Raw genomic sequence first — 16,571 nt, forward strand, 5'->3', positions numbered from 1 at the left:
TTGTTTTAAAGCTTTGTTCTTTTCAGGTTTAAATCTTTATAAATCTAATATATTTAATAACCAACTCTCAAGTTTTTTTATATTACAAATTGTTTTAAGTGCAGATATGTAAAATCCTCAGATGCGTATAATAAGCTCTAAAATATGACCTAATATAATTCTAACATATGATTTTCTACTGACCATATTTTTAAAATTATTACTTTTTATTGAGTAAATCTAAGCATAAGCTTGTGGAAGGGGAAAAACTCTTTAATATAGGAATTGGAAAATTCTGATATTTATCACCCAAATCATGCTTTAATCTCCCTGGCAGAACTGTAGGTGCTACTAAATCTAAGATTTAAACAGTGGTGTATATTCCGCACAAGGTTTATTTTTCCCCGGCTTTAAAAATTATTTACCTAAAGAACAAACTACCTGTGTGATCCTGATAATTGTGCAAATATTTCAGATTAAAGGATGAAAAAGAAATAAAGAGCTGGAAGAGTTATAAGAATTGTTACACTTGTTCATTTCTAAATACAGGTGACTTATTAACTATCAACTATTTTGCTAATTCTACCAGTTTAATTATACCCAATCATAATTATAAATTAGTAATCCCCGAGAACTTTACCAATTAAAAATTATTTTGTGCTGGCAAAAAGTTTAAAACAAAATATTCTTTAACTCAACTTAATATAAGATGCAAAAATTTCTAAGGAAGCTATTGATCAATATTTATTCATTATAAACCTTTTTAAAAATTAATTTAATTGTTTCAGACTGCTGAGGAATTATTATTTGGAATAATATTGTTGTACCAGTCAGTACTTGAGTCTCCAAAGAATATTTAGATTAATTTCGTAATATATCTAGGTAAGTATTTTTAGCATCATTGTATGTTTAATAGCATTGTATTTCTACAATTTATTTGTGCAGAATCTATATTAATATAGCTTCTCTAACATTGAACATAAATTTATAATTGGTATAAGAGCATCATAAATAATTATTTAGAGTAAATTATTTAAGTTTACTTTTACAGATTTGTGACTGGTGCCACTGTAGGAATATCAAATATCTATAATTATATAACAGCATAGAATAATGGATAATGAAAAAGAGAAGAACTCTTGTCAGATTTGTGGCAAAACATTTAGTACATCTAGTTATAGAGACATTCATATGAGAACTCATACTGGGGAGAAACCATATTCATGTGATGTATGTGGTAAATCATTCTCTCATTCAAACAGTAGAGATGATCATATAAAAACACATACTGGAGAGAAACCATATTCATGTAATATATGTGAGAAATCATTCACCACAGCTCAAAGTAAAGACAGGCATATGAGAACTCACACTGGTGAGCAACCATATTCATGTGATGTATGTGGAAAATCATTCACCACTGCTCAAAATAAAGATACTCACATGAGAACACATACAGGAGTGAAGCCATATTCCTGTGAAATATGTGGAAAATCATTCACCAAAGCTCAAAGTAAAGATACACACATGAGAACACATACAGGACTGAAACCATATTCATGTAATGTTTGTAGTAAATCATTCTCACGAGTAGATAATAGAGATACACACTTGAGAACACATACTGGAGAGAAACCATATTCATGTGAAATGTGCGGTCAAACATTTTCTCAATTAGGTAGTAAAGATCAGCATATGAGAACACATACTGGTGAGAAACCATATTCATGTGAAATATGTGGAAAATCATTTTCTCAATTAGGTAGTAAAGATAAACATATGAGAACCCACACTGGTGAGAAACCATATTCCTGTGAAATATGTGGTAAATCATTCTCACAGTCTGGTGATAAAGATATACATATGAGAACTCATACAAGAGAGAAACCATATTCCTGTGAAATATGTGGGAAATCATTCTCACAGTCTCAACATAAAGATAGTCATATGAGAACACACACAGGTGAGAAACCATATTCATGTGAAATATGTGGAAAATCATTTTCTCAATTAGGTAGTAAAGACCAGCATGTGAGAACACATACTGGTGAAAAACCATATTCATGTGAAATCTGTTGTAAATCTTTTTCTGAAAAGGGAAGTAGAGAAAGACATATGAGAATACATACTGGTGAGAAACCACACTCCTGTAGTGTTTGTGGTAAATCATTTACTCAATTAAGCAGCAGAAATAGACATGCTAAGACTCATGAAGTACATACTAGGGAGAATAATATAGTTGTTAGTGACAACAATATTGATATTAGTGACAACAATATTGATATTAGTGACAACAATATTAATATTAGTGACAACTATATTGATAATCCTGAATTTGAACAAGTATTTATAAAGGAAGAGGACAAATCTAATATTTCTCAAGTAAAAACAGAAAATGTTGATATGCAAGTTGAAGAAGAAGATTTGGTGAAAAAATATTGGGAAGAATTTACTTCAGATTTGCCCTAGTGCCTTAGTATCCAGTTGCATATATCTTAATAATGCAGAGATTTTTGCATGTTTTTCCTTTGTAATAAACTTTGTTTTTATAATTTTAAGGTAATGTCATTAAGTTTATTTATTCAAAAATTGTTTTAAAGCTTTGTTCTTTTCAGGTTTAAATCTTTATAAATCTAATATATTTAATTACCAACTCACAAGTATTATCATGATGTTTTTTTTTATATTACAAATTTCATGTACAGATATGTAGAATTCTCAGATGGGTATAATAAACTCTAAAATAAGACCTAATATAATTCTAACATATGATTTTGTACTGACCATATTTTTAAAATTATTACTTTTTATTGAGTAAATCTAAGCATAAGCTTGTGGAAGGGGCAACACTCTTTAATATAGGAATTGTAAAATTATGATATTTATCACCCAAATTCATGCTTCAATCTCCCCCTGGCAAAACTCTGTGGATGCCACTAAATCTAAGATTTGTATATTCTGCACAAGATTTATTTTTTTCCCTGGCTGTAAAAATTATTGACCTATAGAACAAACAACCTGTGTGATCCTGATAATTGTGCAAATATTTCAGATTAAAAGGATGAAAAAGAAATAAAGAGCTGGAAGAGTTATAAGAATTGTTACACTTGTTCATTTCTAAATACAGGTGACTCATTAACTATCAACTATTTTGCTAATTCTACCAGTTTAAATATACCCAGTCATAATTAAAGATTAGTAATCACCGAGAACTTTACCAATTAAAACATATTTTGTGCTGGCGAAAAGTTTAAAACAAAATATTTTTTAACTCAACTTAATATAAGATACAAAAATTTCTTAGGAAGCTATTGATCACATTCAAAATATGCATAAAGTCAATTTGTATACTTTGTAACCTTTATAAACCTTAAATAACTTCACAATATAAACATGACGTCTAACATAACATAATTATTTTCATAGCAGCAGGAAACAATCTGAAATAAACAGCAAAACATTAATAAAATATTTATTCATTATACCTAAGAATATCAGATAAATTTCATAATATATCTAGGTAAGTAGTTTTAGTATCATTGTATGTCTACAGTTTACAAGCATATTTCTACAATTTATTTGTGCAGAATCTATATTGATATAATCTCTAGAACATTGGATAAAAATTTAAGAGTTAGAGAGCAACTTATAAAACAAAATAAGCAACTTTTTGAATGTTTTTAACATATCCGCAAAAAAAATAAAAATTGGCCTCCAGGTTTAGGTGGTGCAGGTCCACTCTGGACAGGTAAAAATTAAAATTTCTTATTTGAAGAGTTAGAGGTACACTTTTTTTACCAAATATTCATCCTTTTGGATGTTATTAACATATCATAGAAAAATAGAAATCGGCCTCCAGGTTCAGGTGATACAGATATCCGGCTGATTTATATTTATATATGATTTTACTTTATCATTTTGCTAATTCTACCAGTTTAATTATACCCAGTCATAATTAAAAATTAGAAGTCGCCGGGAACTTTACCAATTAAAACATATTTTGTGCTGGCGAAAAGTTTAAAACAAAATAATCTTTAAATCATCTTAATAAAAGATATAAAAATTTCTAAGGAAGCTATTGATCAATATTTATTCATTATAAACCTTTTTAAAAATTAATTTAATTATTTTAGACTGCTGAAGAATTATTATTTGGAATAATATTGTTGTACCAGTCAGAACTTGGGTCTCTAAAGAATTTCAGATTAAAATCATAATATATCTAGGTAAGTAGTTTATCATCATTGTATGTCTACAGTTTACTAGCATTGTATTTCTATAATTTATTTGTGCAGGATCTATATTAATAAAGCTTCTCTAACATTGAATAGATATTTATAATTAGTGTTAGGAGATTCTACTTGATAATTACATCCCAAATAATTGTATTTTTATGTATAGTATTGAGATACAACCATCAAATAATAACAATTTATTTGTTATTTTTAAATTATTTAATATCGGGCATCAGGCTCACTTACAATAATACAGCAGAATATTACTTACCATTAATTATGGCAGGTGTCCTATTTTAATACCATTGAAATGTATATACATTATAATAAAGAATAGAAAGTAAATACTTTAGTTTATTCGAAATTATATAATTTTACTATTACAGATTTGTGACTGGTGCCATAGTAGGAATATCAAATATCTATAATTATATAACAGCATAGAATAATGGATAGTGAAAAAGAGAAGAACTCTTGTCAGATTTGTGGCAAAACATTTAGTAGAGCTAAAAATAGGGATATTCATATGAGAACACATACAGGAGAGAAACCATATTCATGTGATATATGTGGAAAATTATTCACCACAGCTCAAAGTAAAGATATACATATGAGAAGTCACACTGGTGAGAAACCATATTCATGTGATGTATGTGGAAAATCATTTTCGCAATTAGGTAGTAAAGATCAGCATATGAGAACTCATACAGGAGAGAAACCATACTCCTGTGATATATGTGGAAAATCATTCACCACAGCTCAATATAAAGATAGACATATGAGAACTCATACTGGAGAGAAACCATATTCATGTGATATCTGTGGAAAATTATTTACTTCATCTAGTGTTAAGAATAGACATATGAGAATACATACTGGTGAGAAACCTTATTCATGTGACATATGTGGAAAATCATTCGCCACAGCTTATGGTAAAGATACTCATATAAGAACACATACTGGTGAGAAACCATTTTCATGTGATATATGTGGGAAATCATTTACTCATTCATACAGTAGAGATATACATATGAGAACTCATACTGGAGAGAAACCATATTCATGTGAAATATGTGGAAAATCATTTACTCGATCAAGCCGTAGAAATAAACATGCTAAGACTCATGTAGTAGATACTAGTGAGAATAATATATCTGTTAGTTACAACAATATTAATATCAGTGACAACAATATTGATATTAGTGACAACAATATTAATATCAGTGACAACAATATTGATATTAGTGACAACAATATTGATATTAGTTACAACAATATTAATATTAGTGACAACAATATTGATATTAGTGACAACAATATTGATACTAGTGAGAATAATATATCTGTTAGTGACCACAATATTGATATTAGTTACAACAATATTAATATCAGTGACAACAATATTGATATTAGTGACAACAATATTGATAATAGTGACAACAATATTGATATTAGTGACAACAATATTGATAATCCTGAATTTGAACAAGTATTTATAAAGGAAGAGGACAAAACTAATATTTCTCAAGTGAAAACAGAAAATGTTGAAATGCAAGTTGAAGAAGAAGATTTGGTAAAAAAATATTGGGAAGAATTTACCTCAGATTTGCCCTAGTACCTGGCTAGTATACATAGACATTATTATTAAAGAAGGGGTTGCCGAAAGCTTGTTAACTGTGAGCAAAATGCACTAAATATTGAGCTAGAATTTTAGAAGCCTTGTCCTTTAGGTACTACATCTAAATGAAAAAAATCAAAAGAAATTTATTTTTAGGTTAGATGAGGTAAAATGCACTTTACCCCTGCGGGCCACCAACATAGCCCGCTGAGGTAAGCTTCTGGTTAGTCTAATGCTAATTTTAGCTCTTAATTTGAGTTTGGCCTAAAAATCCTATAATATGATGTATGACAACACTTGTCTTAGAAAAAATGCACTTAACCCCATGCGGGCAACCCACATAGCCTGCTGGGGTCGGCCTCCGATTTGCTGGATCATTTTAAATAATATTCTTATGAATAGACACAGTGTATTCAAGGAAAAAAAACCACAAGAAACAAGCAATTAAAGTTTCTACGTCAAAATACACCAAAAAAGGGCATATAAAATATTTCTGCTTGGTTTGTCCTACCTAACCTAACCTAAAGTTTGAAAAAATTTGGATGTACTACATATTGGCACCTAGCTTATGTAGATATTGTAATTGATAATATAAATTTTAGTACATTAAAAATATTAATTATTCATTATGCAATGCATAAAAGCATAACAATTTACTAAAGCAGAAAAAATAATGTAAACATATGAAGACAAAGGTTTAAATAATATTTTAATAATCCAGAGATTTTTACATGTTTTTCCTTTGTAATAAACTTTGTTTTTATAATTTTAAGGTAATGTCATTAAGTTTATTTATTCAAATATTGTTTTAAAGCTTTGTTCTTTTCAGGTTTAAATCTTTGTAAATATAATATATTTAATAACCAACTCACAAGTTTTTTATATTACAAATTGTTTTAAGTGCAGATATGTAAAATCCTCAGATGCGTATAATAAGCTCTAAAATATGACCTAATATAATTCTAACATATGATTTTCTACTGACCATATTTTTAAAATTATTACTTTTTATTGAGTAAATCTAAGCATAAGCTTGTGGAATAGGGGTTTAGGAGAGAAGGGGCAACACAATTTAATATAGAAATTGGAAAATTCTGATATTTATCACCCAAATCATGCTTTAATCTCCCTGGCAGAACTGTAGGTGCTACTAAATCTAAGATTTAAACAGTGGTGTATATTCCGCACAAGGTTTATTTTTCCCCGGCTTTAAAAATTATTTACCTAAAGAACAAACTACCTGTGTGATCCTGATAATTGTGCAAATATTTCAGATTAAAGGATGAAAAAGAAATAAAGAGCTGGAAGAGTTATAAGAATTGTTACACTTGTTCATTTCTAAATACAGGTGACTTATTAACTATCAACTATTTTGCTAATTCTACCAGTTTAATTATACCCAATCATAATTATAAATTAGTAATCCCCGAGAACTTTACCAATTAAAAATTATTTTGTGCTGGCAAAAAGTTTAAAACAAAATATTCTTTAACTCAACTTAATATAAGATGCAAAAATTTCTAAGGAACTATTGATCAATATTTATTCATTATAAACCTTTTTAAAAATTAATTTAATTGTTTCAGACTGCTGAGGAATTATTATTTGGAATAATATTGTTGTACCAGTCAGTACTTGAGTCTCCAAAGAATATTTAGATTAATTTCGTAATATATCTAGGTAAGTATTTTTAGCATCATTGTATGTTTAATAGCATTGTATTTCTACAATTTATTTGTGCAGAATCTATATTAATATAGCTTCTCTAACATTGAACATAAATTTATAATTGGTATAAGAGCATCATAAATAATTATTTAGAGTAAATTATTTAAGTTTACTTTTACAGATTTGTGACTGGTGCCACTGTAGGAATATCAAATATCTATAATTATATAACAGCATAGAATAATGGATAATGAAAAAGAGAAGAACTCTTGTCAGATTTGTGGCAAAACATTTAGTACATCTAGTTATAGAGACATTCATATGAGAACTCATACTGGGGAGAAACCATATTCATGTGATGTATGTGGTAAATCATTCTCTCATTCAAACAGTAGAGATGATCATATAAAAACACATACTGGAGAGAAACCATATTCATGTAATATATGTGAGAAATCATTCACCACAGCTCAAAGTAAAGACAGGCATATGAGAACTCACACTGGTGAGCAACCATATTCATGTGATGTATGTGGAAAATCATTCACCACTGCTCAAAATAAAGATACTCACATGAGAACACATACAGGAGTGAAGCCATATTCCTGTGAAATATGTGGAAAATCATTCACCAAAGCTCAAAGTAAAGATACACACATGAGAACACATACAGGACTGAAACCATATTCATGTAATGTTTGTAGTAAATCATTCTCACGAGTAGATAATAGAGATACACACTTGAGAACACATACTGGAGAGAAACCATATTCATGTGAAATATGCGGTCAAACATTTTCTCAATTAGGTAGTAAAGATCAGCATATGAGAACACATACTGGTGAGAAACCATATTCATGTGAAATATGTGGAAAATCATTTTCTCAATTAGGTAGTAAAGATAAACATATGAGAACCCACACTGGTGAGAAACCATATTCCTGTGAAATATGTGGTAAATCATTCTCACAGTCTGGTGATAAAGATATACATATGAGAACTCATACAAGAGAGAAACCATATTCCTGTGAAATATGTGGGAAATCATTCTCACAGTCTCAACATAAAGATAGTCATATGAGAACACACACAGGTGAGAAACCATATTCATGTGAAATATGTGGAAAATCATTTTCTCAATTAGGTAGTAAAGACCAGCATGTGAGAACACATACTGGTGAAAAACCATATTCATGTGAAATCTGTTGTAAATCTTTTTCTGAAAAGGGAAGTAGAGAAAGACATATGAGAATACATACTGGAGAGAAACCATACTCCTGTAGTGTTTGTGGAAAATCATTTACTCAATTAAGCAGCAGAAATAGACATGCTAAGACACATGAAGTGCATACTAGTACGAATAATATTGATATTAGTGACAACAATATTGATATTAGTGACAACAATATTGATATTAGTGACAACAATATTGATATTAGTGACAACAATATTGTTAATCCTGAATTTGAACAAGTATTTATAAAGGAAGAGGACAAAACTAATATTTCTCAAGTAAAAACAGAAAATGTTGAAATACAAGTTGAAGAAGAAGATTTGGTGAAAAAATATTGGGAAGAATTTACTTCAGATTTGCCCTAGTACCTTAGTGTGTCAATTAAAAATTTCCATGGACTAAAAATTGTGTGTTAAAGTTGTGAATAACTAAAATATTTGTTTAGGTTGTTTGTTGCAAATTATTTGTGAATGTGAAGATTACCTAAATCAGAAATAATGATTAAGATCAAAGTTTATATTTTGTAATTTCAATGATATAGAATTATATTAATTTTTCTTTATTCAAAAGCTTTTATATTTGAAATTCTTTATTAAAGAGGGACATAATTTTATTTTCAGAGAATTCACTATTTTTAAAGCACACCTATTATAGGAAATGTATGTAAAATATCCAGTAATATAAAAGTGTGTTAAAGGGAAAAATGTACTGTTAAGGGAAATAAAATAACTTAATAAAAATATACCTTTCTTTATTCCATTAATTGCAAGGATTGCATACCAAAAGTAGCTTTTATTTGCGACAATCACTTCTCGTTAATGTGAAGTTCTTTCAAGTAATTGGGCAAATATTTCATTGGCTTGTAAATATAAGTTTTAGGCGCCACACTTAGTAACCAGCTAGCATAGACATTGTAATTTAAGTTTTACTAGATTTGATGCTTAAAAGCGTAACAATTTACTGAAGTATAAAAAATAATGTAAACATATGAACACGAAGGTTTAAATAATATTTAAGTTTTATATTTTAATAATCCAGAGATTTTTACATGTTTTTCCTTAGTAATAAACTTTGTTTTTATAATTTTAAGGTAATGTCATTAAGTTTATTTATTCAAATATTGTTTTAAAGCTTTGTTCTTATCAGGTTTAAATCTTTATAAATCTAATTTACTTATTTACCAACTCACAAGTATTATCATGAAGTTTTTTTATTTTACAAATTGTTTCATGTGCAGATATGTAAAATCCCCAGATGCGTATAATAAACTCTAAAATATGACTTAATAATATTCTAACATATGATTTTCTACGGACCATATTTTTAAAATTATACCTATTTAATTGAGTAAATCTAAGCATAAGCTTGTAAAATAGGGGTTAAGGAGGGAAGGGGCAAGACTCTTTAATATAGGAATTGAAAAATTCTGATATTTATCACCCAAATCATGCTTTAATACCCCTGGCAAAACTCTGTGGATGCCACTAAATCTAAGATTTAAACAGGGGTGTATATTCTGCACAAGATTTATTTTTCCCCGGCTGTAAAAATTATTGATCTATAGAACAAACAACCTGTGTGATCCTGATAATTGTGCAAATATTTCAGATTAAAAGGATGAAAAAGAAATAAAGAGCTGGAAGAGTTATAAGAATGGTTACACTTGTTCATTTCTAAATACAGGTGACTTATTAACTATTTACAATGTTGCCAAGTCTTTTCCAGTTTGAATATAACGCATATGTCCTTGTTCTCTATACATTTCCATCAGAAAAAAATAAAAATATTTTTTTATATCAATTAACAGTAGAGATTATCAAAGTTAACAGTTTAAGTATACCCAATCATAATAAAAAAAATAGAAATCGCCGAGAACTTTACCACTTAAAACATATTTTGTGCTGGCGAAAAGTTTAAAACAAAATATTCTTTAACTCGATTTAATATAAGATACAACAATTTCTAAGGAAGCTATTGATCAATATTTATTCATTATAAACCTTTTATAAAACTAATTTAATTATTTCAGACTGTTGAAGAATTATTATTTGGAATAATATTGTTGTACCAGTCAAAATTTGGATCTCCAAAGAATATTTGGATTAATTTCATATAATATATCTAGGTAAGTATTTATAGCATCATTGTATGTCTACAGTTTAATAGCATTGTATTTCTACAATTTATTTGTGCAGGATCTACAGCATGACCCTCGAAAAAGTATTTTTAAGCATCTGCAGCCTATATTTCTCAATAAAATATTAAAAGATTCATATGTACTTGTTCTCTATAATTTTCTACATCAAAGGATATCAAAATATTTTTTTTACATCAATTAACAGCCGAGATTTTTAAAGCCTTGTTTTGAAAAAGTGCTTGAGAAACTGGATATTGCTAAATATTTCTTAGTTTTTTATTAGTATATTACTTTTTATCAACCAGTTAAAAAACAAATAAGAAAGAAGAGCAAGTTTACAATTGATACATTTTTTATTGCATTAAAAAACGTTACTTTTACTTAAAAAACTACTTTTCAAATTTTACTGAATAGGTACATTTTTCTTATAACCATTTTCCATCAAATCTTATAATATCTCCCACTTATTAATATGACCTTAAATAAACCCATCCCCAATTTATGCTCATTTCCGGAAGGATTAGCACCACCTTTACCTATAAATTCACGCCCACTCATCAAATTAATCTAAGACACATAAAAATCATTTAAATTGTTAAATGTTTAATAAAAGTTTGTAGCTGTAACTTTTTGGTTTTTTAACTTATTTTGATAAAATAAAAGTGTTTCATTTCTATTTATGTAAACTTTCAATTTGCTACTATTTTTTATAGGATTTCTTTCTGTAAGGGTGTTTTTGCAATTTACACTAATCTAAAAATGCCTTTTAGAGCAAGTGAAAAAAGTGAAACATCTTTATATAAGTTTTATAAAAAGTATTGAAATTATGAGGAAAACACGTCATTTCACTTTAAAAAAAAAACATTTTTCTTGAAAAGTTACTTTTTCCTCAGCCACTTTTTCAAAACTTTGGCTCTAAAAATCTCAGCTGTTATTTGATGTAAAAAAAATATTTTTATATCTACTTATGTGGAAATCTACAGAGAACAAGGACATATACATTTTTTGATAATTCATTGAGAAATATGGGCTGCAGATGCTTAAAAATACTTTTTCGAGGGTCATGCTGTATGTTTATAAAGCTTCTTTAACATTGAATTATAAATCTTTTTCTCAAAAAATTAAGAGCATCTACTTGATAATTATATCACAAATAATTGTGTTCTTATGTATAGCATTGAGATTTAATTAATCAATACCGGGCATCAGACGCAATTAAGTATAGTAGGTGTCCTATTTTAATACCATTAAAATGTACATTATTATAGTAGCAATTAATAAGTAGATATTTTATTTGAAATTATTTAAGTTTACTTTTACAGATTTGTGACTGGTGCCACTGTAGGAATATCAAATATCTAAAATCATATATCATCATAGAATAATGGATAGTGAAAAAGAGAAGAACTCTTGTCAGATTTGTGGCAAAGCATTTACTACAGCTGGCAATAGAGACATTCATATGAGAACACATACTGGTGAGAAACCATATTCATGTGATATCTGTGGAAAATCATTCACCACAGCTCAAAGTAAAGATACTCATATAAGAACACATACTGGAGAGAAACCTTATTCATGTAAAAAATGTGGGAAATCATTTACTCATTATCAAAATAAAGATACTCATATGAGATCACATACTGGGGAAAAACCATATTCCTGTGAAATATGTGAGAAATCATTCTCACAGTCTGGTGATAAAGTTAGGCATATGAGAACTCATACTGGTGAGAAACCATATTCATGTGATATATGTGAAAAATCATTTTCTCAATTAGGTAGTAAAGATCAGCATATGAGATCACATACTGGAGAAAAACCATATTCGTGTGATATATGTGAGAAATCATTCTCACAGTCTGGTGATAAAGTTAGGCATATGAGAACACACACTGGTGAGAAACCATATTCATGTGATATATGTGGTAAATCATTCTCATGGTCTAGTAATAAATATACTCATATGAGAACTCATACTGGTGAGAAACCATATTCATGTGAAATATGTGAAAAAGAATTCATTTCAGCTCAGCATAAAGATACACATATGAGAACACATACAGGAGAGAAACCATATTCATGTGATATATGTGGTAAATCATTCTCACAGTCAAGTAGTAAAGATTTACATATGAAAACACACACTGGAGATAAACCATATTCATGTGATATATGTGAAAAATCATTTTCTCAATTAGGTAGTAAAGATCAGCATATGAGATCACATACTGGAGAAAAACCATATTCGTGTGATATATGTGAGAAATCATTCTCACAGTCTGGTGATAAAGTTAGGCATATGAGAACACACACTGGTGAGAAACCATACTCATGTGACATATGTGGTAAATCATTCTCATGGAAAGGAAGTAGAGACAGACATATGAGGAAACATATTACTGGAAAGAGACTAGATACATCTAACAAGTGCAGTAAATCATTCCTGGATGTTAATAAACATAGGACTGTACATAAGAACAACTACAATGGTCTACTATCAACAATGAAACCTGTTTGGGTCAAGCTAAGGAAACTTTCACCTTTAGAAATAAAATCATTGTCTGAAATAAATAATGGACAAGATTTTGATTCTATTAGTGAAGAAGAAACTCTTAATAAAGATCCTCTCACAATTCAGATAGATGGAACAATTACAACTGTTGTAGAAGAAACTAAAGAGAAAATTATTGATCATATGGATAAAATATGTGAAATTAAAAATGAAGAATTTGTAGAAAACGTGTTTATTGATCCTCTCACTACTAAAGATGAGCCTTTGAATAATGATGAAGCTCTTAATATCATGAATGTAAAAGAAGAAATTAAGGAAGAAGAAACTCTTACTAATGATCCTCTCTCTATTAAAGAGGAGCCTGCTTTCATTGACAAAGCTGATGCAGATGTTAATGTAAAAGAAGAAGAAACTGGTGATTACCTCTATGAAATTAAGGAAGAAGAAACTCTTGCTAATGATCCTCTCTCTATTAAAGAGGAGACTGCTTTTATTGACAAAGCTGATGCAGATGTTGATGTAAAAGAAGAAGAAACTGGTGATTATCTCTATGTTAGTTACAATATTTGTGATTCAGAGATTTAGGAAAATATAATTGCAATGAAAATTGAAGACTTTTTTGTTTTAATTGTATTAAACCCTATAATATCTACCTATTCTTCTAAATTCTTGTTTTAATGAATATAATAATATTATTAATCATTGAAAAATTCTGTAAATCATTCCATCTCTGTGTAGAAAATGGTAAATGGTACAGGGACTGTTAAAGAGTGATTATTTGTGAAGATTTCCTGTACCCATGCAAATAAAGTATATAAATTGCCTGGTTTGTCAGTAATGCAATAGTTGAGTTTAGCTTTAAGGTCCGAGAATAATATTTTATAAAAGAAAGCTATTCCTTCAAATTTAAAATTTTTCTTTTAAGATGAAACATTTTTAAAAAAATTTATGTATTGCATTACGCCATTTTTAGTAGCGAAGCTACTCTATAATTCACTTTGTCCGTCCGTCCGTCAGTCCGTAACGCTATGGGGGAAATGGGATTTACTCAGCTCTTATAAAAGATAGAATGCTGATTTTTTTGATAACATTTTCATCAATAAGGAGCACAATTAAGTATAAAACATAGATGGCGGTAGGACCGCCTTTAGCAGGTTTTAGGCTATTTTTGTATTTTTCACATTTTTTTCAATATCTTCTGTGTTTATGGTGCGATTTTCAAAATTTTTTCAGTTATAGATATCTAAATTAAATTTTCAGTCCTTTAAAGAAACCAACTATGACAGTCAGACTGCCTTTAAGCAGGTTTTAGGCTATTTTTGTATTTTTCACATTTTTCTCCATATCTTTGGTGTTTATGGTCCGATTTCCAAAATTTTTTTAGTTATAGATATCAAAATTAAATTTCCTGTCCTTTTAAGAAAACAACTATGACGGTCAGACTGTCTTTCAGCAGGTTTTAGGCTATTTTTTTTTATTTTTCACATTTTTCTCCATATCTTTGGTGTTTATGGTACGATTTCCAAAATTTTTTAAATTATACATATCGAAATTAAATTTCCTGTTGTTTAAAGAAACAATTTTTCCATATCTTTGATGTGTATAGTCCAATTTTTCAAATTTTTAAAAGTTTTTTGTATTTGCTATTTTTGTATGTTTTACATATTTCCTCATATCTTTGGTGTTTTTTGTCCAATTTTAAAACTTTTTTGGGATATCAGTAATGTATCAAAATAATTTTTCCTATTGTCATGAGCATCTTTTATGTTATTTACTTTGATTTTCATCATTATACAAAATAAAACAGGGTTTCGTGTTTATTAGTAGCGAAGCTACTCTATAATTCACTTTGTCCGTCCGTCAGTCAGTCCGTAACGCTATGGGGGAAATGGGATTTACTCAGCTCCTATAAAAGATAGAATGCTGAAATTTTTGACAACATTCCCATCATTAAGGAGCACAATTGACTATAAAACATTATTGGTGTTCGGACCGATATTTAGCAGGTTTTAGGCCATTTTTAATTTTTTCACATTTTTCTCCATATCTTCAGTGTTTATGGTCCGATTTTCAAAATTTTTTCAGTTACAGATATCAAAATTAAATTTCCCATCGTTTCAAGGAACAACCATGAAGGCCAGACTGCCTCTTTAGCAGGTTTTAGGCTATTTTTATATTTTTCACATTTTTCTCCATATCTTCAGTGTTTATGGTCCGATTTTCAAAATTTTTTCAGTTATAGATATCAAAATTAAATTTCCCGTCTTTTAAAGAAAATAATCATGACGGCCAGACTGCCTTTTTAGCAGGTTTTAGGCTGTTTTTTATATATTTAACATTTTTCTCCATATCTTCAGTGTTTATAGTACGATTTTCAAAATTTTTCAGTTATAGATATCAAAATTAAATTTCCCGTCTTTTAAACAAAGTAACCATAACGGCCAGACTGCCTTTTTGGCAGGTTTTAGGCTATTTTTATATATTTAACACTTTTTTCCATATCTTCAGTGTATATGGTCCGATTTTCCAAATTTTTTAAGTTAAGGATTTAAAAATTAAATTTTTTGTCGTTTTAATAAAACAACCATGACGGCCAGACTGCCTTTTATCAGGTTTTTGGCTATTTTTATATGTTTTACATATTTCCACATATCTTTGTTTATTTTGATGCAATTTTCAAACTTTTATGGGATATCAGTATCAAAATAATTTTTCCCATTGTTATGAGCATCTTTAATATAATTTACTTTGACCATCGTCATCATGCAAAATAAAACAAGGTTTCATGTTTATTTTATCCAATAATTCTATTCTTGATTTTAGTAAAAACCTTTTAAATCTACCTGTACGTATTCCCATCGACGATTTTTTGTGCTTCGCTACTTATGGATGTTGTCATCCTTGTTTTTTTCCAATAAATCAATTAATAAATACACTTTAAATCTACTTGTACGTATTACCATCTATGATTTTATTTTTTGTGCTTCGCTACTTATGGATGTTGTCATCTTTGTTTAAACTATAACCTCTTTTTCAAATGTATTTTATGGAACTATAAACATTTTGATTTGCTTAAAATACTTACAGCTGATGCTAAGCTTGTCTTGTATTTTTTAATAATGTACAATACCAACTCCATATACTTGATTATTATTTGTATAATGTACAGAACATAGTTCATTATT

The 16,571-nt window shown here is 28.7% G+C and overlaps 3 protein-coding genes across 3 annotated transcripts; all 3 read left to right on the top strand.

Moving 5' to 3' along the window:
- Positions 1-25: 25 nt before the first annotated feature.
- On the top strand, positions 26-3,032 carry LOC145333143 (uncharacterized). The gene is made up of 3 exons (XM_080178294.1): positions 26-528; positions 768-861; positions 1,031-3,032. The coding sequence occupies exon 3, from the start codon at positions 1,093-1,095 to the stop codon at positions 2,446-2,448; it is 1,356 nt and encodes a 451-aa protein (XP_080034420.1). The 5' UTR covers positions 26-528; positions 768-861; positions 1,031-1,092; the 3' UTR covers positions 2,449-3,032.
- Positions 3,033-7,076: 4,044 nt separating this feature from the next.
- LOC145333145 (uncharacterized) lies at positions 7,077-9,221 on the top strand. Its single transcript, XM_080178296.1, has 3 exons — positions 7,077-7,180; positions 7,419-7,512; positions 7,682-9,221. Exon 3 carries the CDS (start codon positions 7,744-7,746, stop codon positions 9,097-9,099), a length of 1,356 nt encoding a protein of 451 aa, XP_080034422.1. The 5' UTR covers positions 7,077-7,180; positions 7,419-7,512; positions 7,682-7,743; the 3' UTR covers positions 9,100-9,221.
- Positions 9,222-12,194: 2,973 nt separating this feature from the next.
- LOC145333147 (uncharacterized) lies at positions 12,195-14,988 on the top strand. The gene has a single exon (XM_080178297.1). It carries the CDS (start codon positions 12,256-12,258, stop codon positions 13,969-13,971), a length of 1,716 nt encoding a protein of 571 aa, XP_080034423.1. The 5' UTR covers positions 12,195-12,255; the 3' UTR covers positions 13,972-14,988.
- The last annotated feature ends 1,583 nt before the right edge of the window (positions 14,989-16,571 follow it).

Source organism: Acartia tonsa, chromosome 12 (genome assembly GCF_053477335.1).
Source record: "Acartia tonsa isolate MP-2025a chromosome 12, ASM5347733v1, whole genome shotgun sequence".
NCBI lineage: Eukaryota > Metazoa > Arthropoda > Copepoda > Calanoida > Acartiidae > Acartia > Acartia tonsa.